We start from the raw sequence: 25,520 nt of genomic DNA, 5'->3' as shown, positions 1-25,520 counted from the left end.
ATTGTACATTTTTTCTATTTTAGAAGGAAATGTAAAAAAAAAATAAAAAAAAATAAAAAAAAATAATTACAGATGTGGGGAAAATTTTCATAACTTGTTTCTATTCTAACAACCCATGATGCTATAATAATATCCTAAAATAAGGAAAAAATATAACCCTAGTAATTCATTATTAATAATAATAATAATAATAATAATAATTATCATTAAAAAAAAAGCAGTAGATTCCAATAAACCTTTTCTGAAGTGTTCCGCAACTACTCATATTAAGAATTCCTGCCGAAATCCCCTGCGCTTGGTAATTTAACCCTTTCTCTCCTCAATCTTAGCTCGGGCTGTTTTCATGTTGATTTAGGTTTCTTGAGAGCAGCAACCGCCAAACAGCGAGTAGCTGCAACATGAGCCGGCTCCAGGCATGGTGTCACTCCACACTTCAGACACGGGAGTCTAGAAGATTCCTGTCATTTTATCTATCCTCCTCTTCCCAGCCCGCCCCCCTACACCGTCCCCTCTTCCATCCTGGGTGTATAAATGAGATGTCGAGGTGAGTCCCTCAAGACAGAGCAGCTCGGAATAGTTTGACGTGGAGCAGAAAATCTTCCTTGTGATATTCGACTCTGAACTTTTGTCGTAAACGTTGCTTTTTTTTTTTCTCACCCCCTACTAAGTTACCACAATGGGGCCCCTCACCCTTCCTATTGTGATGTCGCTTCTGTTTTGTGCGGCGCAAGGAAGTCCCCAACTTCGACGAGCCAACGATCGCCAAGGGCAATGCGCCTACACCTTCACGGTTCCCAGCCCGAGGGAAGGCACCTGCACAGAACCCGGAGAAGCAATGACGGCCATCAGGGAGCTGCAACGGGAAAACGCTGCCGTCAGGCAAGAGACGGACGCAACGAAGACCCGGCTGAGCTTATTGGAGAAGGTGGTCAACAGGTTATTGGGGGGTGAAGCAACCGGAGAGTCGACGTCTTCGTCCCAGTCTTCCGCACACGCTCAGGTTGAGGTGCAAAGGCTGAGGTTGGAGAAGGATGAATGGGAAAGTCAGAGGGGAAGCCTGGAGATGGCTTATTCCGACCTCCTGAAGGAGAAGTCTTCCTTGGAAGAGGAAAAACAGAGGTTGACCGAGAGGCTAGAAAAGGCGCAGCAGAAGCAATGTCCTCAGGTGGACGAGACGTCTCGGAATAGAGATCAGCCGATACCTTCCAGACAAGGTGAGTCTTAAAGTATTCCAGGGTATTCCGGGGAAAAAAAATAAAAAAAATTTTTCATATCAATTGGCTCCAGAAAGTTAAACAGATTTGTAAATTACTTCTTTTAAAAAATCTTAATCCAACGGCTGTCCGGGCATGAGAGTTGGAGTTCTGCAACATCTGAAGGTGCACAGTTTGGAGACCCTACTGTCTAGGGCAGTGCTCTTCAAACTGTGGACCTTCAGATGTTGCAAAACTCCAACTCCCAGCATGCCCGGACAGCCAACGGCTGTTCGGGCATGCTGAGAGTTGGAGTTTTACAACATCTCAAGGTGCACAGTTTGGAGACCACCAGTCTAGGGTCTTCCATACTGTAATATTAGCCCAGAAGAACTCATTTCTCGTTGACATTAAAGGGGTATTCCATGAAAAAACTTTTTTTTTTCTCATATCAACTGGCTCCAGAAAGTTATGCAGATTTGTAACTGACTTCTATATAAAAAAAATTAAAAAAAAATCTTAATCCTTCCAGTAGTTATCAGCTGCTGAAGTTGAGTTGTTCTTTTCTGTCTGACAACAGTGCTCTTTGCTGACACCTCTGTCTGTCTCAGGAACTGTCCAGAGTAGCAGCAAATCCCCATTGCAAACCTCTCCTGCACCGGACAGTTCCTGAGACAGACAGAGGTGTCAGCAGAGAGCACTGTGGTCAGAAGGATGAAGAGCCTTAAATGGGTGCTCCAATGAAAAAAATGTTTTTCATATAAACTGGCTCCAGAAAGTTACACAGATTTGTAAATGACTTCTATTAAAAAAAATCTTAATCCTAACAGTACTTATCAGCTGCTGAAGCTGAGTTGTTCTTTTCTGTCTGACAACAGTGCTCTCTGCTGACACCTCTGTCTGTCTCAGGAACTGTCCAGAGCAGGAGAGGTTTGCTATTGGGATTTGCTGCTACTCTGGACAGTTCCTGAGACGGACAGAGGTGTCAGCAGAGAGCACTGTTGTCAGACAGAAAAGAACAACTCAACTTCAGCAGCTGATAACTACTGGAAGGATTAAGATTTTTTTTTAATAGAAGCACATTACAAATCTATAACTTTCCAGAGCCAGTTAATATGAAAAAAATTGTTTTTCACAGGAGTACCCCTTTAAGGCTCTTCATTCTTCTGACCACAGTGCTCTCTGCTGACACCTCTGTCTGTCTCAGGAACTGTCCAGAGTAGGAGCAAATCCCCATTGCAAACCTCTCCTGCACCGGACAGTTCCTCCTGAGGCAGACAGAGGTGTCAGCAGAGAGCACTGTGGTCAGAAGGATGAAGAGCCTTAAGGGGGTGCTCCGGTGAAAAAAAAATGTTTTCATATCAACTGGCTCCAGAAAGTTAAACAGATTTGTAAATGACTTCTATTAAAAAAAAATATCTTAATCCTAACAGTACTTATCAGCTGCTGAAGCTGAGTTGTTCTTTTCTGTCTGACAACAGTGCTCTCTGCTGACACCTCTGTTTGTCTCAGGAACTGTCCAGAGCAGGAGAGGTTTGCTATTGGGATTTGCTGCTACTCTAGACAGTTCCTGAGACAGACAGAGGTGTCAGACAGAAAAGAACAACTCAACTTCAGCAGCTGATAACTACTGGAAGGATTAAGATATATTTTTTTTTTATAGAAGCAAATTACAAATCTACTTTCCGGTTTCCAGTTAATATGAAAAAAAAAATTGTTTTTCACCGGAGTACCCCTTTAAGGCTCTTCATTCTTCTGACCACAGTGCTCTCTGCTGACACCTCTGTCTGTCTCAGGAACTGTCCAGAGCAGGAGAGGTTTTCTCATATTCTGGACAGTTCCTGAGACAGACAGAGGTGTCAGGAGACTGCACTGTTGTCAGACAGAAAAGAACAACCCAACTTCAGCAGCTGATAAGTACTGGTAGGATTAAGATTTTTTTTTAAATAGAAGTAATTTACAAATCTGTATAACTTTCTAGAGCCAGTTGATATAAAAAAAAAAAAAAGTTTTTTCATGGAATACCCCTTTAATGTCAACGAGAAATAAGTTCTTCTGGACTAATATTACAGTATGAAAGACCCTAGACTGGTGGTCTCCAAACTATGCACCTTCAGATGTTGCAAAACTCCAGCTCTCAGCATGCCCGGACAGCCGTTGGCTGTCCGGGCATGCTGGGAGTTGGAGTTTTGCAACATCTGGAGGTCCACCGTTTGAAGACCACTGCCCCAGAACCTAATAGTTGACTATTTTACATAAATTAGAGCTACTAGGTATAAGCTAAAGGACAGCTTAAAAATACTAAATTTCAGACTTAATAAAACTGTCTGAAAACCAATAAAACCTAATCCGTCATAGCACAAAACGGGACCCGAAAATTCAATTATCTCCCTAAGGTTTTTAGGCCAAATCTTCAGACATCTGGATCCTATTTAGCTACTGTCAGATATGTAGAGGACTTTGTTCAACAAGACTTAACCCCTTAAGGACCGGAGGTTTTTCCGTTTTTGCATTTTCGTTTTTTGCTCCTTGCCTTTAAAAAATCATAACTCTTTCAAATTTACACCTAAAAATCCATATGATGGCTTATTTTTTGCGCCACCAATTCTACTTTGTAATGACGTCAGTCATTTTGCCCAAAAATCTATGGTGAAGTGGGAAAAAAAATCATTGTGCGACAAAATTGAAAAAAAAAAAACGCTGTTTTGTAACTTTTGGGGGCTTCCGTTTCTACGTAGTACATTTTTCGGTAAAAATGATACCTGATATGTATTCTGTAGGTCCATACGATTAAAATGATACCCTACTTATGTAGGTTTGATTTTGTCGGACTTTTGGAAAAAATCATAACTACATGCAGGAAAATTAATACGTTTAAAATTGTCATCTTCTGACCCCTATAACTTTTTTATTTTTCTGTGTATGGGGCGGTATGAGGGCTCATTTTTTGCGCCGTGATCTGAAGTTTTTAACGGTACCATTTTTGCATTGATAAGACTTATTGATCACTTTTTATTCATTTTTAAATGATATAAAAAGTGACCAAAAATGCACTATTTTGGACTTTGGAATTTTTTTGCGCGCACGCCATTGACCGAGCGGTTTAATTAATGATATATTTTTATAATTCGGACATTTCCGCACGCGGTGATACCACATATGTTTATTTTTATTTTTATTTACACTGTGTTTTTTTTTTTATTGGAAAAGGGGGGTGATTCAAACTTTTAATAGGGGAGGAGTTAAATGATCTTTATTCACTTTTTTTTTTCACTTTTTTTTTGCAGTGTTATAGGTCCCATAGGGACCTATAACACTGCACACACTGATCTCTTATACTGATCATTGTTATCCCATAGGGACCTATAACACTGCACACACTGATCTCTAATGCTGATCATTGTTATCCCATAGGGACCTATAACACTGCACACACTGATCATTGTTATCCCATAGGGACCTATAACACTGCACACACTGATCTTCTATGCTGATCACTGGATTCTCATAAGAAACCAGTGATCAACGATTCTGCCGCATGACTGCTCATGCCTGGATCTCAGGCACTGAGCAGTCATTCGGCGATCGGACAGCGAGGAGGCAGGAAGGGGCTCTCCCGCTGTCCTGTCAGCTGTTCGGGATGCCGCGATTAGCCGCGGCTATCCCGAACAGCCCGACTGAGCTAGCCGGGAACTTTCACTTTCACTTTTAGCCGCGCGGCTCAGCTTTGAGCGCGCGGCTAAAGGGTTAATAGCGCGCGGCGCCGCGATCGGCGCTGCGCGCTATTAGAGGCGGGTCCCGGCTTCACTATGACGCCGGGCCCGCCATGATATGACGCGGGGTTACTGTGTAACCCCGCGTTATATCAGAAGAGAAGGACCAATGACGTACCGGTACGTCCTTGGTCCTTAAGGGGTTAAAGGGGTACTCCGGTGGAAAACATTATTTTTTTTTTAATCAACTGGTGCCAGAAAGTTAAACAGATTTGTAAATTACTTAATCCTTCCTGTACTTATCAGCTGCTGTATGCTCGAGAGGAAGTTCTTATCTTTTTTAATTTCCTTTCTGTCTGACCACAGTGCTCTCTGCTGACACCTCTGTCCATTTTAGGAACTGTCCAGAGCAGGATAGGTTTTCTATGGGGATTTGCTCCTACTCTGGACAGTTCCTAAAATGGACAGAGGTGTCAGCAGAGAGCACTGCGGTCAGACAGAAAGGAAATTAAAAAAGAAAAGAACTTCCTGTGGAGCATACAGCAGCTGATAAGTACTGGAAGGATTAAGTAATTTACAAATCTGTTTAACCTTCTGGCACCAGTTGATTTAAAAAAAAAGAAAAATGTTTTCCAGTGAAGTACCCCTTTAAATGATTGTATCATTGTAAAACTATGACAGGGAAACCTCTTCGAAAAGACCGCTTAAAGGGGTACTCCGGTGGAAAACTTTTTTTTTTTTTTTATCAACTGGTGCCAGAAAGTTAAACAGATTTGTAAATTACTTCTATTAAAAAAATCGTTACCCTTCCAGTACTTTTTAGCAGCTGTATGCTACAGAGGAAATTATTTTCTTTTTTAATTTCTTTTTTGACTTGTCCACAGTGCTCTCTGCTGACACCTCTGTCCATGTCAGGACCTGTCCAGAGCAGCATAGGTTTGCCTTTGGGATTTTCTCCTGCTCTGGACAGTTCCTGAAACGGACAGAGGTGTCAGCAAAGAGCACTGTGGACAAGGCAAAAAAGAAATTCAAAAAGAAAATAATTTCCTCTGTAGTGTACAATAGAAGTCATTTACAAATCTGTTTAACTTTATGGCACCAGTTGATTCTGACTCCGCCCCCGTGTGACGTCACCCCCCCCCCCCCCCCCCCGCCCCCGCTATGCAAGTCTATGGGAGGGGGCGTGACGAATCTTGCCGAATGCAAGATTGCGGGTGTCCCCAGCGGCTGGACCCCCACGGTCAGACATCTTATCCCCTATCCTTTGTATAGGGGATAAGATGTCTTAGGGCCGGAGTACCCCTTTAATAGATTTGTTTAGAACTTGGACCATTACAGCATCTTCTTCTTCAAGTGGACCCCCAACCTAGAAGAAGAATTTTCATTGCAATACTTTTTTCAGGAACTGTCCAGAGTAGGCGCAAATCCCCATAGCAAACCTCTTTGGCTCTGTGCAGTTCCCGAGACAGACAGAGGTGTCAGCAGAGAGCACTGTGGTCAGACAGAAAAGAACATCTCAACTTCAGCAGCTGATAAGTATTGATTTTTTAATAGAAGTACTTAAAGGGGTATTCCAGGAAAAAACTTTTTTTTTAATACATCAACTGGCTCCAGAAAGTTAAACAGATTTGTAAATTACTTCTATTAAAAAAAATCTTAATCCTTTCAGTACTTATGAGCTGCTGAAGTTGAGTTGTTCTTTTCTGTCTAAGTGCTCTCTGATGACATGTTTCTCGGGAAACGCCCGGTTTAGAAGCAAATTCCCATAGCAAACCTCTTCTAAACTGGGTGTTTCCCGAGACAGGTGTCATCAGAGAGCACTTAGACAGAAAAGAACAACCTAAACTTCAGAAGCTCATAAGTACTGAAAGGATTAAGATTTTTTTAATAGAAGTAATTTACAAATCTGTTTAACTTTCTGGAGCCAGTTGATATATAAAAAAAAGTTTTTTCCTGGAATACCCCTTTAACAGATCTGTTTAAAGGAGTACAGTGGTCCCTCAACATATGATGGTAATCCGTTCCAAATGGACCATTGTTTGTTGAAACCATCGCATGTTGAGGGATCCGTGCAATGTAAAGTATAGGACAGTGGTCTACAACCTGCGGACCTCCAGATGTTGCAAAACTACAACACCCAGCATGCCCGGACAGCCAACGGCTGTCCGGGCATGCTGGGAGTTGTAGTTTTGCAACATCTGGAGGTCCGCAGGTTGAAGACCACTGGTAGAGGAAGTTGTACTCACCTGTCCCCGCCGCTCCGGACCGTCACCACTCGTCACCGCTGCCCTGGATGTCGCCGTCCATCGCTGTCGCCGCGTCCCCGGGGTGTCCCCGACGCTCCAGCAAGGCCTCTGCTTCCCCGGCATCCGAGCTCTCCATTGCCGCCATCACGTTGCTACGCACGCCGCTCCTATTGGATGATGGGATGGCGTGCGCAGCGACGTGATGACGACGATGGAGAGCGCCGACGATGCAGGGGATCCCGAAGAGGACGCGCCGGAGCCCCGAGGACAGGTAAGTGATCATCAGCGGAGCACACGGGGCACCGTAAACGGCTATCCGGTGGCAGCTGAAGCAGTCTGCGCTGCCGTATAGTCGTTTATGCGATGGACCCGACATACAAAAGCATCGTATGGTGATGCTGCCTCTGAGAGGCCATTGTATGTTGAAATTATCGTATGTCGGGGCCATCGTAGGTCTCTGTACGCCGCTTCTCAGCGTTTGGAACAAACTGTTCTGAATGCTGGATCCGGAGTCTGTAGCTCGTGGCGTCATAGCCCCGCCCCCCTCATGACGTCACGCCCTGCCCCCTCAATACAAGTCTATGAGAGGGGGGCATGACAGCTATCACGCCCCCTCCTATAGACTTGCATTGAGGGGCGGGGTGTGACGTCATGAGGGGGGCGGGGCTATGACGTCACGAGCTCCCGACTCCAGCATTCGGAACGCTGAGCAGCGGAGTACCCCTTTAACTTTCTGGAGCCAGTTGAGATGAATTTTTTTTCTTTTTTTTTACCGGAGTACCCCTTTAAAGCTGCAAAATGAGTATTTGATGGTGCAAAAAAAACCTTTATCAAAGCATCTGCAGCAGTGGTCTTCAGACTGACCTCTGAAAGAATGCGCCTCTACATGCTTTCAGTTTGACAGGACATCAAGTGCAGCTGTCACAGAGAGTGTGGGGGTCAGCGGGTGAGAGGACGGGCCCTCTAAATTATGTCCGACCACTGGGACAACCCCCCTCCATCTCCTGTACGGGGCCCCAGCTCTCCTCCTGCAGCTGTGTCGACCACCGCATGTATTTCTATGGGAGAGCCGCATATACCAGAGTACAGCACTTTGGGTCTCCCATAGAAATGAATGAAGGGGGTGAGGAGCAGGGGTGCCGGGTAAGAGATTGTGGGGGGGCCCAGCGGTCGGATCTCCTGCTATCTGATATTTTTCTAAGCTGGATTATTTTCTAAGCTGGATTACCTCTTTAAAGGAGTAGTCCAGTAGTGAACAAGTGGTGAACAACTTATCCCCTATCCTAAGGATAGGGGATAAGTTGCAGATCGCGGGGGGTCCGACCGCTGGGGCCCCCCGCGATCTCCTGTACAGGGCCCTGACAGCCAGCGCGAAGGGGACGTGTCGACCCCCGCACGAAGCGGCGGCCAACACGCCCCCTCAATACAAGACTATGGCAGAGCCGAAGCGATGCCATCGGCAATCTCCGGCTCTGCCATAGAGATGTATTGAGGGGGCGTGTCTGCTGCCGCTTCGTGCGGAGGTCGACACCCGCTATCTGGCCGGAGAGCCTGGCCCCCGTACAGAGAGATCGCAGGGGGCCCCAGCGGTCGGACCCCCTGCGATCTCAAACTTATGCCCTATCCTTAGGATAGGGGATAAGTTTTTCACCACTGGACTACCCCTTTAAGCATGCAGGCTTAAAGGGGTACTCCAGTGGAATTTTTTTATTTTTTTTTTTAATCAACTGGTGCCAGAATGTTATACAGATTTGTAAATTATTTCTATTTAAAAAATCTTAATCCTTTCAGTACTTATGGACTGGAAGGATTAAAGGGGTACTCCCGTGGAAAACTTTTTTTTTTTTTTAAATCAAATGGTGCCTCTGCTGTCCATTTTAGGAACTGGAGAAAATCCCCATAGCAAACATATGCTTCTCTGGACAGTTCCTAAAATGGACAGCAGAGGTCAGCAGAGAGCACTGTGGCCAGGACATCACAGGAAATGCATTTCTTTTTGGATTTCTCTTTAGTATACAGCCCCTAAAAAGTACTGTAAGGATTAAGATTTTTTAATAGAAGTGATTTACAAATCTGTTTAACTTTCTGGCACCATTTGATCAAAAAAGAAAAAAAAAAAAAAGTTTTCCACGGGAGTACCCCTTTAAGACTTTTAAATAGAAACAATTTACAAATCTGTTCAACTTCTGGCACCAGTAGATTTAAAGAAAACTTTTTTTTTCCCACTGGAGTACCCCTTTAAACTCTATTAAATTGGAAGACAAGGGGTTTCTATTCTTGTTTTCTGTGGGAAGGGGGGGGGGGAATATTGGTTTATTGATTTATTCTAGTCAGAATTTGATGTCCCATTCTTTAAGAGGAAAAACTTGTCAATTCTTGATGTTTTGATTTTCAAATTCATGTTGGAAAAATCCTCATCAGAAAACCATGTGCACATTCTCCCATATGTTTCCCATAGAAATCCAAAGAAGGCAGATTACCCGCGGGCGTCTCTCACATTTCCATCTTCAGTCCACGTCAAAGTTTGAGATAATCTGAGATGAATTCATGTGAAAAAAAAAAACCTCAGTTTTAAAGGGGTACTCCAATGGAATTTTTTTTTTTTTAAACTGTCAGCCTGTTCACCCACACTAAACCTTATACACTAGGTTATAGTGCGGGGGAACAGGAGTCCAACGAGGGGTCACTTACTTAAATATGTCCAGTAGGTCCTGAGATATGTCCCCCAGAAGATCCACTGCTGAATGAGGTGAATCGCGCAGTGGGGGCGGGGCTTCACAGGGGGCAGGTCTTTGTGACCCCACTTCACTAGGATATGGAGTCACAGACAATGAATATGTAAGTTGAGCCAATGAATCCCCACCCCCTGCTAAGCCCCGCCCCCCAACTGCGGGGCTTAGCAGGGGGATCTTCTGGGGGACATATCTCAGGACCTACTGGACATATTTAAGTAAGTGACCCCTGGTTGGACTCCTGTTCACCCACACTAAGGTTTAGTGTTGGTGAACGGGCTTACAGTTTTCCTTTAAATCAATCCTTCCAGTACATATCAGCTGCTGTATGCTCCAGAGGAAGTTCTTTTCTTTTTGAATTTCTTTTCTGTCTGACCACAGTGCTCTCTGCTGACACCTCTGTCCATGTCAGGAACTGTCCAGAGTAAGAGCAAATCCCCATAGCAAACCTCTCCTGCTCTGCACAATTCCTGACATGGACAGAGGTGTCAGCAGAGAGTACTTTTTGGCACAAGTTGATTTTAAAAAGATTTTTCCACCAGAGTACCCCTTTAAGTATGACCCCAAAGACCATATAAAAAATCACCAGACAGAATACAATGAGGATAGTCCTATTTAATATCCTGCCCTTACAATTGGTTGATACCAGTGGCCATGCTTGGTTTGCCTATATAGTACATAGAGTACTGTGCCCCGGGCCGAATTTATAGCTCTAGGCACTTGGACTGAATACACCCCATTAGGGTAGGGTCCCACACAGGGCATCTGCAAAATATTTTACGCTGCGGATGCGCCCGCCGGCGGCAGTCACAGAGCGACTGCAGAGAACTCCCAGCTGCGGCTCGGAATTATTTCATGGGGATCTGTCCAAATATTCTAAAAACTGCCTGAGTTACATGTAGATTTTGTTGTGAATTTATCGTAGATCTCCCCCCTATACACTGAATGTAAATAAATGGGCAGCTGCAAATCTGCAGGTAAAATTTGCAGCAGTTGTGACCCAAATCGATTTTGTCTCCGGTTTAAAAACCGTACTGCAACCGCATACGTTTTTTTTTTAACATGGACGTCAATGGGAAACGCACATGTATACGGTTCCATACGGGAAAACGTATAAGTTTTTACTTTGCACATGCGCATTTGAATCCTAAAGTCCCCACCCAAGACCCCTCCCATTAAAAATGGACAAAATTTTCAAAAACGTATGGATTTTTTTCCTATAAAAACTGACGGAACTGTATGCACTTTTAAAAAACAGTATACTGTTTAAAAACGCATACGGTTTACTTTTTTCCATACTGTTCCATCTGGTTTTTTGCCATACGGTTTTCTTTAGAAAAACGGATTGAAAACAGTATGGCAAAAACGTAGTGTGAACCAAACAGATTTGTAAATGACTTCTATTAAAAAAATCTTGATCTTTCCAGTACTTTTTAGGGGCTGTATACTACAGAGGAAATGCTTTTCTTTTTGGAATTCTCTTCTGTCACGAGCACAGTGCTCTCTGCTGACCTCTGCTGTCCATTTTAGGAACTGTCCAGAGCAGCATATGTTTGTTATGGGGATTTTCTCCTGCTCTGAACAGTTCCTAAAATGGACAGCAGAGGTCAGCAGAGAGCACTGTGGTCGTGACAGAAAGAAGAGAAATCCAGAAAGAAAAGCATTTCCTCTGTAGTATACAGCCCCTGAAAAGTACTGGAAGGATTAAGATTTTTTAATAGAAGTAATTTACAAATCTGTTTAACTTTCTGGCACCAGTTGATTTAAAAAAAAAAAAAAAAAAAAAAAAAAAAGTTTTCCACGAGAGTACCCCTTTAAGTGTTGCCCCTCCTCAACATTGCTGCCCTAGGCACAGGCCCACAAGTGCCTAGTGGTGAATACAGCCCTGACTGTGTATACATTATTGGTCATACAGATTATTTACGTGCACATCAATGCATATAAAAAAATAAAAAATAAGAGTCCATTTGCTGTTCCTACATTTTTCGGGTGATTCGTAATTGCGTAAAAATAGCATAAAACATATTATCAATATACATATACTATGGGGGAGATTTATCAAAACCTGTGCAGAGGAAAAGTTGCCCAGTTGCCCATAGCAACCAATCAGATGGCTACTTTCATTTTAAACAAGGCCTTTGCAAAATGAAAGAAGCGATCTGATTGGTTGCTATGGGCAACCGGGCAACTTTTCCTTTGCACTGGTTTTGATAAATCTCCCCCATAGAGTATACGTCTCATTTGCATTGGATTTCCTTGTATTTTCTTATATTGACTCTTTAGATATTTCCAAAACACAGCTAGTCGGCTCCGAGGACTTGAAGTTCGCCAGCCTTTTGAGTCACCTGACCTGTTTATTTATATTACCCCATTGGTTTTACCCCCTTGAGGGTTACGTCCAAAAGATCACGACCTTCTCTCTGGTCTTATTTAGGTGACAACGTATTCATTAGGTTTGCAAAGAGCAGTAACCTGAGACGGGACTGAGGCCATATCCAGTGTCGGCAAAGAATTTATAGTCCCTGATAATAACTGTACAAGTCCACAGCCCGGGAGGGTGTCAAGGGGTACATTTAAGACCCTCGTAATAGAAGGTGCATGGCGTAAGGACGGTCACCTGACTCCCGCCTCATGTATCCTGGCTATGCCAAACATCCCGATAGGAATCTGACAGCTTCTATGTAATGAAACGTCATCCATGTCCGTTATCTCTGTATCTATAGTCAAGTGCTAATACTGTATACTGTCTAGTGGTCCGGTGACGATGACACGTATTGAGGGGGCATTTACTCACCACCGCTCCTGTGGTGCCATATTCCCCCATATTAGCAACGCTATTCTATAATACGATATACCACGTAGCATGCCGAGATCATCCCAATCAAAGGTTTGTACAGAATCCTTAAAGGGGTACTCTGCCGGAAAACAACTCATCCCCTATCCAAAGGATAGGGGATAAGATGTTTTCCGGGCAAGTACCCTAGTACCCTATCCGCTGTGGCACCCCAGTCATTTGGTGCATGGAGCGATCTCCACTCCATGACTGGCCACTACAGCCGCTGCGCCCCCTCCATTCATGTCTATGGGAAGAGGTGTGACGGCTACTACGTAGCCGTCACGCCCCCTCCCATAGACATGAATGGAGGGGGCGTGGCATGACATCACAAAGTTGGAAGCTTCAAGCTGCGGGCCCAGAGATCGCGTGGGAACCTCATGATCAGACATCTTATCCCCTATACTTTGGATAAGGGATAAGATGTTTTCCGGCAGAGTGCCCCTTTAAGTAGAAACCTCCATACAAAGTGACAGTGAATGTGACATGGTTATTGGTGCTGAGTATTTCAGAAACTGCTGATTTACTGGGATTTTTCCACACAACCATCTCAGATAATGGTCCAAAAAAGAGAAAATATCCAGTGAGTGGCAGTTGTGTGGAGGTAAATGCCAGATGTCAGAGAAGAATGGGCAGACTTGTTTGAGGTGACAGAAAGTCAACAGAAACCCAAATAACCACAGGTTACAACCAAGGGCTGCAGAATACCATCTCTAACCACCCAATAGGGGAGATTTATCAAAACCTGTGCAAAGGAAAAGCTGCCCAGTTGCCCATGGCAACCAATCAGCTCGCCACTTTCATTTTTAACAAGGCCTCTGCAAAATGAAAGAAGTGATCTGATTGGTTGCTATGGGCAACTGGGCAACTTTTCCTTTGCACAGGTTTTGATAAATCTCCCTCAATGTGTCTAACATTGAAGCAGATGGGCTACAGCAGCAGGAGACCACACCAGGTGCCATTCCTATCAGCTAAGAGCAGAAAACTGAGGCTACAATTCACACAGGAACCAAAACTGGACAATGAAAGATGGAAGAACGTTGTCTGGTCTGAGGAATCTCCATTCCAGCTGTGACATTCAGATGGGTCAGAATTTGCTGTAAACAACATAAAGTATGGATCCATCCTGCCTTGTATCAGGGTCAGGCTGGTGGGGGTGTAATGGTGTGGGGGACATTTTCTGGACACTTTGGACCCCTTAGTACCAATTGATCCTGGTATAAACACCACAACCTACCTGAGTATTGTTACTGACCATGTCCTTCCCTTTATGACCACAGTGGACCCATCTTCTGATAATACTTCCAGCAGGATAATCCCCCATGTCACCATCTCATACAGGACAATGAGGTCACATGACATCTTCTCATACAGGACAATGAGGTCACATGACATCTTCTCATACAGGACAATGAGGTCACATGACATCTTCTCATACAGGACAATGAGGTCACATGACATCATCTCCTACAGGACAATGAGGTCACTGGACTCCAATGGCCTCCACAGTCACCAGATCTCCAATAGATCACCGCTGGGATGTGGGGGAACCGGAGATTCTCATCATGGATGTTCAGCAACTGTGTGATGTCATCATGTATATAAGGAGGAACTGTGTGATGTCATCATGTATATAAGGAGGAACTGTGTGATGTCATCATGTCCATATGAAGGAACTGTGTGATGTCATCATGTATATAAGGAGGAACTGTGTGATGTCATCATGTCCATATGAAGGAACTGTGTGATGTCATCATGTATATATGGAGAACTGTGTGATGTCATCATGTCCATATGGAGGAACTGTGTGATGTCATCATATCCATATGGAGGAACTGTGTGATGTCATCATGTCCATATGGAGGAACTGTGTGATGTCATCATGTCCATATGGAGGAACTGTGTGATGTCATCATGTCCATATGGATGGACTGTGTGATGTCATCATGTATATATGGAGAACTGTGTGATGTCATCATGTCCATATGGAGGAACTGTGTGATGTCATCATGTCCATATGGAGAACTGTGAGATGTCATCATGTCCATATGGAGGAACTTTGTGATGTCATCATGTCCATATGGGGGAACTGTGTGATGTCGTCATGTATATATGGATGGACTGTGTGATGTCATCATGTCCATATGGAGGAACTGTATGATGTCATCATGTCCATATGGAGGAACTGTGAGATGTCATCATGTCCATATAGAGGAACTGTGTGATGTCATCATGTCCATATGGAGGAACTGTGTAATGTCATCATGTCCATATGGAGGAACTGTGTGATGTCATCATGTCCATATGGAGGAACTGTGTGATGTCATCATGTCTATATGGGGGAACTGTGTGATGTCATCATGTCCATATGGGGGAACTGTGTGATGTCATCATGTCCATATGGAGGAACTGTGTGATGTCATCATGTCTATATGGAGGAACTGTGTGATGTCATCATGTCCATATGGAGGAACTGTGTGATGTCATCATGTCCATATGGAGGAACTGTGTGATGTCATCATGTCTATATGGAGGAACTGTGTGATGTCATCATGTCCATATGGAGGAACTGTGTGATGTCATCATGTCTATATAGAGGAACTGTGTGATGTCATCATGTCTATATGGAGGAACTGTGTGATGTCATCATGTCCATATGGAGGAACTGTGTGATGTCATCATGTCTATATAGAGGAACTGTGTGATGCCATCATGTCCATATGGAGGAACTGTGTGATGTCATCATGTCTATATGGAGGAACTGTGTGATGTCATCATGTCTATATGGAGGAACTGTGTGATGTCATCATGTCTTATGGAGGAACTGTGTGATGTCATCATGTCTTATGGCGGAACTGTGTGATGTCATCATGTATATATAGAGGAACTGTTTGATGTCATCATCTCCATGTGGAGCAAAATCTCTGAGGAATGCTTGCTGCACCATGTAGAAAGTATAAATGGAGTCCGACCCAGAACTAGCAAGGTGTACCTAATAATGTGCCCAGTGAGTGTATGTTCTCCTGCATGACCTGAGATCTGGCCTTCTATCATCCCATACTGTACCCCATGGTGCCCTTTATAGAGATAAATTGTTTCTTTGTTTCTTTCAAAGTTTCTTCCCTATTCTGATGCTAGGTTTGAACTTCAGCATGCTGTCTTGACCACGTCTACATGCCTAAATGCATTTGAGTTCCTGCTATGTGATTGGCTGATTAGATATCTGTGTACCTTACACTGCACACAGTATTCCATATGACTTACGATGAGTAGTGTTGGCCATGCAGTACATAGACATTATATAATAGATTTCTGTGATCAATTAAGAAGGATGTTTGAGCCAAAAATGATTATGACTAATTAGGTGACAATGATGTCATAATTTACCGAATTTCACATCCTCCTTTGTGCAAAGTTTATTTGCTTAAGTTAAAGTTATTCCAGTGATTTTCTCATTCCTTGCAATTCTTTCATTTTCCAGGAGTCGGACTGTCTGGCGCAGGGAGTCATGGAGGAGTACCCAGGACATCCTCCGGACAAGGCAAAGGCGGACCATCTGAATGTAAGTAACCTGCCTATGTGGATCTCCGCCATCTAGACATAGATAAGGATGATTAGATATATTGGGTCTGCAATCAGTAACCCATATTTAGTTCTGGGGGTGCCGATTCTCATTGCGGAGAGTCAGGTAGCATGCAGGTCTAACAGGATTTTGGGGTGTCCACCTATATGTCTATGGTCCCTTAATCTTGTTAACTCTATGCGCTCGGCAGGTTGACCCAGGGTATGGATGTGGGATCCCGATGGCAACATCTTTGAGAGAATAATAAAACTGACCCAAATCTAACTTGAAACTAACTTTGTATTGCATAAAAGAAAGAAAAAAACAAGCTTAACATAACAAACAGTAAGGTATATAGTATAGCACAACAGCAGACAAATGCAATGTATACATAGGTCTTACCCATCCACAATAACCCCTGTAGCCCACCCTATTCTCCACTGTAGGCACCATTGGGTACCTTCAGTTGGTGCACATTGAATATATGGACCCATTTGTTTTTTTTTTCCCAGTTGTTGTGTAAAATTTCTTATGTTGCACAAACCACTTCATAAATTTGTGCAAATGGCAGAAAGCCCCTGGATAGTGCAGATAAGAGTAAAAAGCTTACACACATTCCTACGCCAGCCAGCCAGTGTAAAAACAGTTTTTTCACAAGTGATAGATTGAGCGCACCAACCAATGCATCTGTTAATAACGCCCCTGGAAACGCACAAGAAAAATGACAAATTTGCGCAGATAACAAAAAATTTGAGTAAAATTAGATGATAACTACGGCACAGGTCAATGCACACAATAAGAACACACAGCATGCACAATTCTGCAGGTGCATGTTAGTCGATAAATTCCCAGCATTCATGCAGCGATGGCTCAGGTCAAGGCATCGCGGTTGTACATCGAACTTTGTTGCTTAAAGAAACAATGTAAAAACTGATAGATTTACATTAAATTGGTACTCCGCTCCTAGACATCTTATCCCCTATCAAAAGGATAGGGAATAAGATGTCTGATTGCGGGGTCCAACCGATGGGGACTCCCGTGATCTCGGCTGCGGAACCCCAGTCATCCGGTGCACAGAGAAAACTTTGCTCAGTGCTGGATGACTGGCGATGCGGGGCGAAGGCTCATGATGTAATGGCCACACCCTGCTTGTGATGTCATGGCCATGCCCCCTCAATGCAAGTCTATGGGAGGGGGCGTGACGTCCGTCACGCCCCCAACCCATAGACTTGCATTGAGGGGGCGTGACCGTGACGTCACAAACCTCCGTTGCTGCTCCCAACGCTCTAAACGAACACCGGGTGTAGCAGGGAGATCGCGGGGGTCCCTTCGGATAGGCGATAAGATGTCTAGGGGTGGAGTATCCCTTTAAGGATACGATGCTCTGTAAAGTTAGCTCCATTTTTAATGTTTCCTTTTACTATTCTAGTATCTCGCTGGGGAGCGGACGGGGTCGGGTACCAGGAGCTGAAATCTGAGCTGACAGCACTGCCGGCCTCTCGGATGCTTCCAGAAAGTCAAGGCTCGGAGAAGATGGGGAAACCAGGTACAGATATGTTTATCCTTATTTATTGTTTGTGTCAGGAAGGAGGAGGCATGGTGGACAGCTCATCACACCTCATCACACCTCATCACACCTCATCACACATCATCACACCTCATCGCACATCATCACACCTCATCACACATCATCACACCTCATCACACATCATCGCACCTCATCATACCTCATCACACCTCATCACACCTCATCGCACCTCATCACACATCATCACACCTCATCGCACCTCATCGCACCTCATCGCACCTCATCACACCTCATCGCACCTCATCACACCTCATCACACCTCATCACACCTCATCACACCTCATCGCACCTCATCGCACCTCATCGCACTTCATCGCACCTCATCACACCTCATCGCACATCATCGCACCTCATCGCACCTCATCGCACCTCATCACACATCATCACACCTCATCACACATCATCGCACCTCATCGCACCTCATCACACCTCATCACACCTCATCACACCTCATCGCACCTCATCACACCTCATCGCACCTCATCACACCTCATCACACCTCATCACACATCATCACACATCATCACACCTCATCACACATAATCACACCTCATCACACCTCATCACACCTCATCACACATCATCGCACCTCATCGCACCTCATCACACCTCATCACACCTCATCACACCTCATCGCACCTCATCGCACCTCATCACACCTCATCACACCTCATCACACCTCATCACACATCATCACACCTCATCACACCTCATCACACCTCATCACACATAATCACACCTCATCACACCTCATCACACATCATCGCACCTCATCGCACCTCATCACACCTCATCACACCTCATCACACCTCATCGCACCTCATCGCACCTCATCGCACCTCATCACACATCATCGCACCTCATCGCACCTCATCACACATCATCGCACCTCCTCGCACCTCATCACACCTCATCACACATCATTACACCTCATCACACCTCATCACACCTCATCACACATCATCACACCTCATCGCACCTCATCGCACCTCATCGCACCTCATCGCACATCATCACACCTCATCGCACCTCATCGCACCTCATCGCACCTCATCGCACATCATCACACCTCATCACACATCATCACACCTCATCGCACCTCATCACACCTCATCACACCTCATCACACATCATCACACCTCATCACACCTCATCACACCTCATCACACCTCATCACACATCATCGCACCTCATCGCACCTCATCACACCTCATCGCACCTCATCGCACCTCATCGCACCTCATCGCACCTCATCGCACCTCATCGCACCTCATCGCACCTCATCACACCTCATCACACCTCATCACACCTCATCGCACATCATCGCACCTCATCGCACCTCATAACACCTCATCACACCTCATCACACCTCATCGCACCTCATCGCACCTCATCGCACATCATCACACCTCTTCACACATCATCGCACCTCATCACACATCATCACACCTCATCACACATCATCACACCTCCTCACACCTCCTCACACCTCATCACACATCATCACACCTCATCACACCTCATCACACCTCATCACACATCATCACACCTCATCACACATCATCACACATCATCACACCTCATCACACCTCCTCACACCTCATCACACCTCCTCACACCTCCTCACACCTCCTCACACATCATCACACCTCATCACACATCATCACACATCATCACACATCATCACACCTCATCACATCTCATCACACCTCATCACACATCACACCTCATCACACATCATCACACATTATCACACCTCATCATATATCATCACACCTCCTCACACCACCCCGATAGGACAATATTGCCGCCTTGTATTAATCGTTCCATTAGTATTCCCATTAATTATTGACCTTAGATAACAGAAAGTTCAGGCTGGGTTATAAAATAAACATTACCGGCCCAATCCTCTATGGCTACTGTTTCAAGATACCTGAGAATCACCATTTTCTGGCCCTATCTCGACACAAGTAAATACCTACTCAGAGGGTCCCTGGCTGATGCGGATCACCACTGCGATCAGTGATTTTATTGTGTTGACTAGGGATGAGCGAATCGAATCTGATGAATCCGAATTTGTTATGAATTTCAGGAAAAATTCTGTTTGCAACGAATGCGAATATCGCCATGATTCGGTCATGCGAATTGTTACGTTAAACTCCATTTAGTGCGTTCCAGGCTCCAGGGCATCTAAAATGGCAGATCCACATGTGAGATCATGGGGCAAGGAATGCTGGGAAGGCGGGAACAAGGGTCAGCAGAATGAGACTGAATCACATGCAGCATGCAGCCTGTCAGCAACCAGTCACCCCTGTGATATCACAGCCCTATATAATCGGCAGCCATCTTGTGGCCAATCACATCAGCGTTCTATTGCAGCCTAGAAGCACTTATAGGGAAGGGAATGAAATAGAGAGAGAGTGCAATTTTGGGTGTAGTACACAGCGACTGTGTGCTGCAGCACTGGTGTGTACAACAACTGAAAAGCTAATAGTAGGCAGCCAGTTAGGGTGAGTAGAGCACTAAAAGCGTATTGTCCTCTATTAAGTCTAACCTGTGCATACATCTAAGTGGTGTACCATTTTGTTACTGTTAAAGTCTAAAGGGCCTAGTTACTGTCAAAGGCCAGCCAAAAGTACACACCTGCTGGTGTTGTAGACAAATACTGCTTTAAGCGCATTGTACTCCCCTCATAAGAGCATACCACATATGTACATCTACGTGGTGTACCATTTTGTTCCGGTTAAACTCTTAAGGACCTAGTTACTGTGAAAGGACAGGCAAAAGTACACACCTGCTGCTGTTCTAGACAAATACTGTTTTAAGCATAGTGGAGCATATTGTACTCCCCTCATATACGCACTAAGTATGTCAGGCAGAGAAGTGCCAGGACGTGCACAGAGGAGTGGCAGAGGCCTAAATTCATCAGAGGTCACAGCAAACTAGGGGCAAGTGTCAGGACTCAGCAGGAGTCGCAGCGAAAGGCCTGAGCTCCTGGTATCAGCTAGCTATCATGTCTCAACCAACAACCCATCTGCTGTCATTGACTGGTTCACTCGGTCACCCACTTCCTCACAAGTGACATCTGACACCCCCAGTAGACAGTCGGTGGGTTCCTCAGACACAACCTTCAGTTGACATGGCCCACGAGCAGTCCCTGTCCTCCAATTGCCTCTGTCCTATGATGTTCCCTCCCCCATCGAAGTATCTTATGCAGTGGGTTCAGCTCCAATTTTTAGTCAGGACGATCTTCTAGAGGACAGTCAGCAGCTACTGCCCAGCCAAGAAGTGGAGGAGACATCCCCCGCTTCCTTTGCTAGGTGGGCAAGTAGTGATGAGGAGAGTGGCGTTGTAGGTGGTGTTGGGAGCATTCAGGCTCCTGAAGCAGACACTGTTGAGGAACCTGAGGAGAACATCAGTGACAGCAGACATAACTCGATGATGATGATGATGATGAAGCCGAACGCACTTGGGAGCCAGGTGCAGAACGGGCTTCATTATCATCAGGAAAAGAGGGTTGCAGGTTGCCCGTGAGGCAGCAGTTGAGCCAGCAAGGTGGTAGCATGGTTGGGAGTCAGCATGGTGGCAGCAGTGGGAAGTCTAGAGCAAAATGTGCCCTGGGTAGACCACCTGCTTCGCGGCAACCTACCTGCCCGGGAGGTAGTGGAACAGGGGTCCCTGGAGGCGGCGGCAGTAGCAGTCAGTCAGTGCGGACTGTTGGGGGGAAAATCAGCTACTCTGTGGTGTGGCAGTTTTTCATCAAGTATCCAGAGGATGTTAACATGCAATTTTAAAATATATCTTTAATCTTTTCAATTGTGAGGCCCTTTGGTCTAGTCAGGCTGCTGCCACTTCCAAGCTATGTCATTCTGTCACCATATGGTCTCCTCTTGCTGCTGCCACCTCGAGGCTTGGTCATTCTGCCACATTTTGGTCTCCTCATGCTGGTGCCACCTCCAGGCTGTGTCATTGTGCCGCCATGTGGTCTCCTCATGCTGCTGGGACATTACCTAAAATATTTTATGGTAATCTATTTAAAATCTTCAATTTAAATTTGAAAATATATCTTTAATCTTTTCAACTGTGAGGCCCTATGGTCTCATCATGCTGCTGGGAAATTACCTAAAAAATATTATGGTAATTTATTTAAAATCTTCAATTTAAATTTGAAAATATATCTTTAATCTTTTCAATTGTGAGGCCCTATGGTATCCTCTTGCTGCTGCCACCTCCAGGCTTGGTCATTCTGCAACTATATGGTCTCCCTATGCTCCTGCCACCTCCAGGCTGTGTCATTGGGTCACCATGTGGTCTCCTCATGCTGGCACATTACATAAAATTTTAAATAATAAATTATTTTTATTAATTTTAATAGATTCATTTTAATTAATTTAAATTTATAATTTTAATAAAAATGCCCCAAGGGCACGCTGGTGGATTGCTGTTCTTCACATGGTTTGCCTTGGCGAACGGAGTCACACAGTCATTAATCAAGAAATTGAATCATGGCTTACTTCACAAAAACTGGAAATGGAACCATGGTGACCGACAATGGGAAGAACATCTTGTCTGCACTGCGACAGGGAAGGCTGAGCCATGCGCCCTGCATGGCACACATGTTCAATCTGGTTGTCAAGCGGTTCCTGAAGTGTTCCCCCCATCTGCAAGACATCCTAACAATGGGAAGAAAACTTTGCATGCACTTCAGCCACTCGTACACCACAAAGCACACCCTCCTTGAGCTGCAGCTTCAGAACGGTATCCCCCAACATAGTCTGATTTGCAACATTTACACACGTTGAAATTCCACCCGACTATACGAACAGAGAAAAGCCATCACCAATTTCTTGATGATCCAAGCGGATAGGGGGACTCCCCTGTGTAACTTCAATGTCAACCAGTGGCAGCTCATTCGTGACACCTGGCGTTTGCTCAGGCCCTTTGAGGAAGTCACATTATTAGTCAGTCGCCAGGATTACAGGATGAACAACGTCATTCCACTGCTTCATAGCCTACAACATGTGTTGGAAACGATGGCTGGTCAGGGCACTGGAGTGGTGCCTACATCTCGAGGCCATGTGAGCCCTGTGGGGGCTGGACTGGAGGAGGAGGGGGACAGTGGAGCACAGGCAAGGTTTTGCAAAATGGGTGGTTTTTATAGTCATTTGACAGGAGAGGAGGAGCAGCCATGAGTAATGTCATCACCTATCACCAGTCCCCACAACTACATCACTATCTCACTGGCATATACACATCTTTATTGGGATACTAAGTAAAGAATGAGATGTGTATATAGCATACTGCCTTGTGATTAAGAATGCCACAGGCAAAGGAACCTATGAAGAATGAATACAGCAGGTTCAGCAGGAAGGGTGGGAGGGCTGTGATGAGGAGCTGAGGGAAAGCAATGCATTATGGGAATTTTAACACTGAGCAACTGCTTAAATGAAAAAGTGTTGTTTCAGACATGGCAAGGAAGAGGACTACAGACACACCAAAAAAAAAAAAAAAAAAAAAAAAAAAAAAATTATTTTTGGTGTTTTTAGAACTGGGCCAGACAGCCAGGGAATGCTATATGCTTCCACATTTTCTATCTGTTTTTCTTGATGTCAGAGTATCCCTTTAAGTTCACTTTCTGCAATAACATTGGATCTAAATATGTTAAGAAATATATTGGTAAAATAAAATAAATTAAAAAAATAACGTATATACTAACTCTTTTCCAGGATGCGGTGAACTTACGTGGGTCGGAGAACCTACCACTTTCCGAAAGGCAGATAACATCGCTGGTAAATATGGAGTTTGGATGAGAGACCCGGAACCAGTATCTCCATTCACTCTGGACACCGTCTGGAGGATCAATACCGTGGGAGCCGACATCCGGCAGGTTTTTGAGTATGAGAATGTTGACCAGTTAGTAAAGGGTTATCCCGCCAAAGTATACGTCGTGCCTCGTTCCATGGAGAGCAATGGGGCCGTGGTATACAAGGGCTCCATCTACTACGCACGTAGAAAATCCAGAATAATAGTAAAGTACGACTTCAAGACAGAAACCGTGGCAATCCAGAAGGAACTTGTTGACGCCGGGTTTCACGGTAAATACCCGTATTCTTGGGGAGGCTATACCGATATCGATCTGGCGGTTGATGAGTTGGGTTTATGGGCGATCTACAGCACGGAGAATACTAAGGGATCCATAGTGATCTCACGGTTAGATCCCGCAACCTTGGAAGTGAAGCAGAGCTGGAACACCACAATTAGGAAATCGTCCGTGGCCAATGCGTTCATGGTGTGCGGCACGCTCTACACGGTGGCCAGCTACTCCTCTCCCACCACCACTATCAATTTCGCGTTCGATACCCACACAGGGGTCCAGAAGGCGCTTAGCGTCCCCTTTAAGAATCTCTATGGCTATAATAGCATGGTGGACTACAACCCAACTGAGAAAAAGATTTATGGATGGGACAATTACAACATGGTGGCCTACGATGTCAGGCTGTCCAAGATGTGAAGAGACGTGGAAGTGGAAGACCATATGTTACAAGGGCAGGGTGGGAAGACTTCCAGGTGGCCTGGGCTACATTAAGAGGGAGGGATGAGCTCACCTGGCTTAGGCAAAAACTAAGAGGAACAACCTCTCCCAATATTATCTGTGCTTTAGCCACCGGAAATCGTTCTTTCTTGCGTTGAGGTTCTCTTTGCTCTCGAGCAAATGGGGAACAATAAAGCTTTGCGTAGTTTGTGGTATTACAAGAAACCGCCAGAAGGCAGAATCTAGAGGGAAGTCATAAATGTGTTCTTAAAGGGGTACTCCACTGCCTCAGCGTTCAGAACATGTAGTTCTGAAAGCTGCGTGCAGGCTGTGGGATCGTGACATCATGACCGTGCCCCCTTGTGATGTCACACCACGCCCCCTCAATGCAAGTCTATGGGAGGGGGCGTATGCCCCCTCCCATAGACTTGCATTGAGGGGGCGTGGCCATGACGTCATGACCCCGCGGCTCGCACCCAGCTTTCGGAACTAAATGTTCCGAACACTGGGGCAGTGGAGTACCCCTTTTAAAGGGGCTGTCCACTTTAGAGAAAACTTTGTTATATACCCCCAATTAGGGAATTCTGAATTAATATTGAGGGAGCATCCCCCCGTTTATAGTCATCTTTTGTTAGAGTAGAGAGCGGATATAAAGAGCGTCTCTCGCTCTGGAGGACCTGCCGTTTCCTGCACACACACATACAACCCATTGATGTGATTGAGCACTGTGTAATGCTTCACTTCTCCTGTGGTGGTGCTGCAGGAAAATGTAACACTTATTGCCAGTTACCTCAGAGATTTTAGCTGATTGCTGGTGATCAGCTTATCGTCAAGGGAGCCTTCGTTAAGTATTGATTGTCCAAAGCGGAGGACCACTTTAAGTCAACACATTGGGTTAGTTATGCTACAGCTGTTTAATGAACACATATAGTAAACTGAAGCAGCCGAGCACCAGGGCTGGTCATAAATATGAACTAGCAGGTTTGGTTGAGAAAGTCCATCTACTTAAAGGGGTACTCCGGTGGAAAACTTTTTTTTTTTTTTTTTTTTTTTTAAATCAACTGGTGCCAGAAAGTTAAACAGATTTGTAAATTACTTCTATTAAAAAATCTTAATCCTTC

The 25,520-nt window shown here is 44.8% G+C and overlaps 1 protein-coding gene across 1 annotated transcript; it reads left to right on the top strand.

Moving 5' to 3' along the window:
• The first annotated feature begins 598 nt into the window (after nucleotides 1-598).
• On the top strand, nucleotides 599-24,732 carry MYOC (myocilin). Its single transcript, XM_056523250.1, has 4 exons — nucleotides 599-1,214; nucleotides 16,199-16,279; nucleotides 17,709-17,825; nucleotides 23,594-24,732. The coding sequence occupies exons 1-4, from the start codon at nucleotides 677-679 to the stop codon at nucleotides 24,376-24,378; spliced, it is 1,521 nt and encodes a 506-aa protein (XP_056379225.1). The 5' UTR covers nucleotides 599-676; the 3' UTR covers nucleotides 24,379-24,732.
• Nucleotides 24,733-25,520: the final 788 nt, after the last annotated feature.

This window comes from Hyla sarda, chromosome 6 (assembly GCF_029499605.1).
Source record: "Hyla sarda isolate aHylSar1 chromosome 6, aHylSar1.hap1, whole genome shotgun sequence".
In the NCBI taxonomy this organism is placed as follows: domain Eukaryota; kingdom Metazoa; phylum Chordata; class Amphibia; order Anura; family Hylidae; genus Hyla; species Hyla sarda.
Note: the sequence above shows the minus strand (reverse complement) of the source record. Positions and strands in the feature narration are given on the sequence as shown.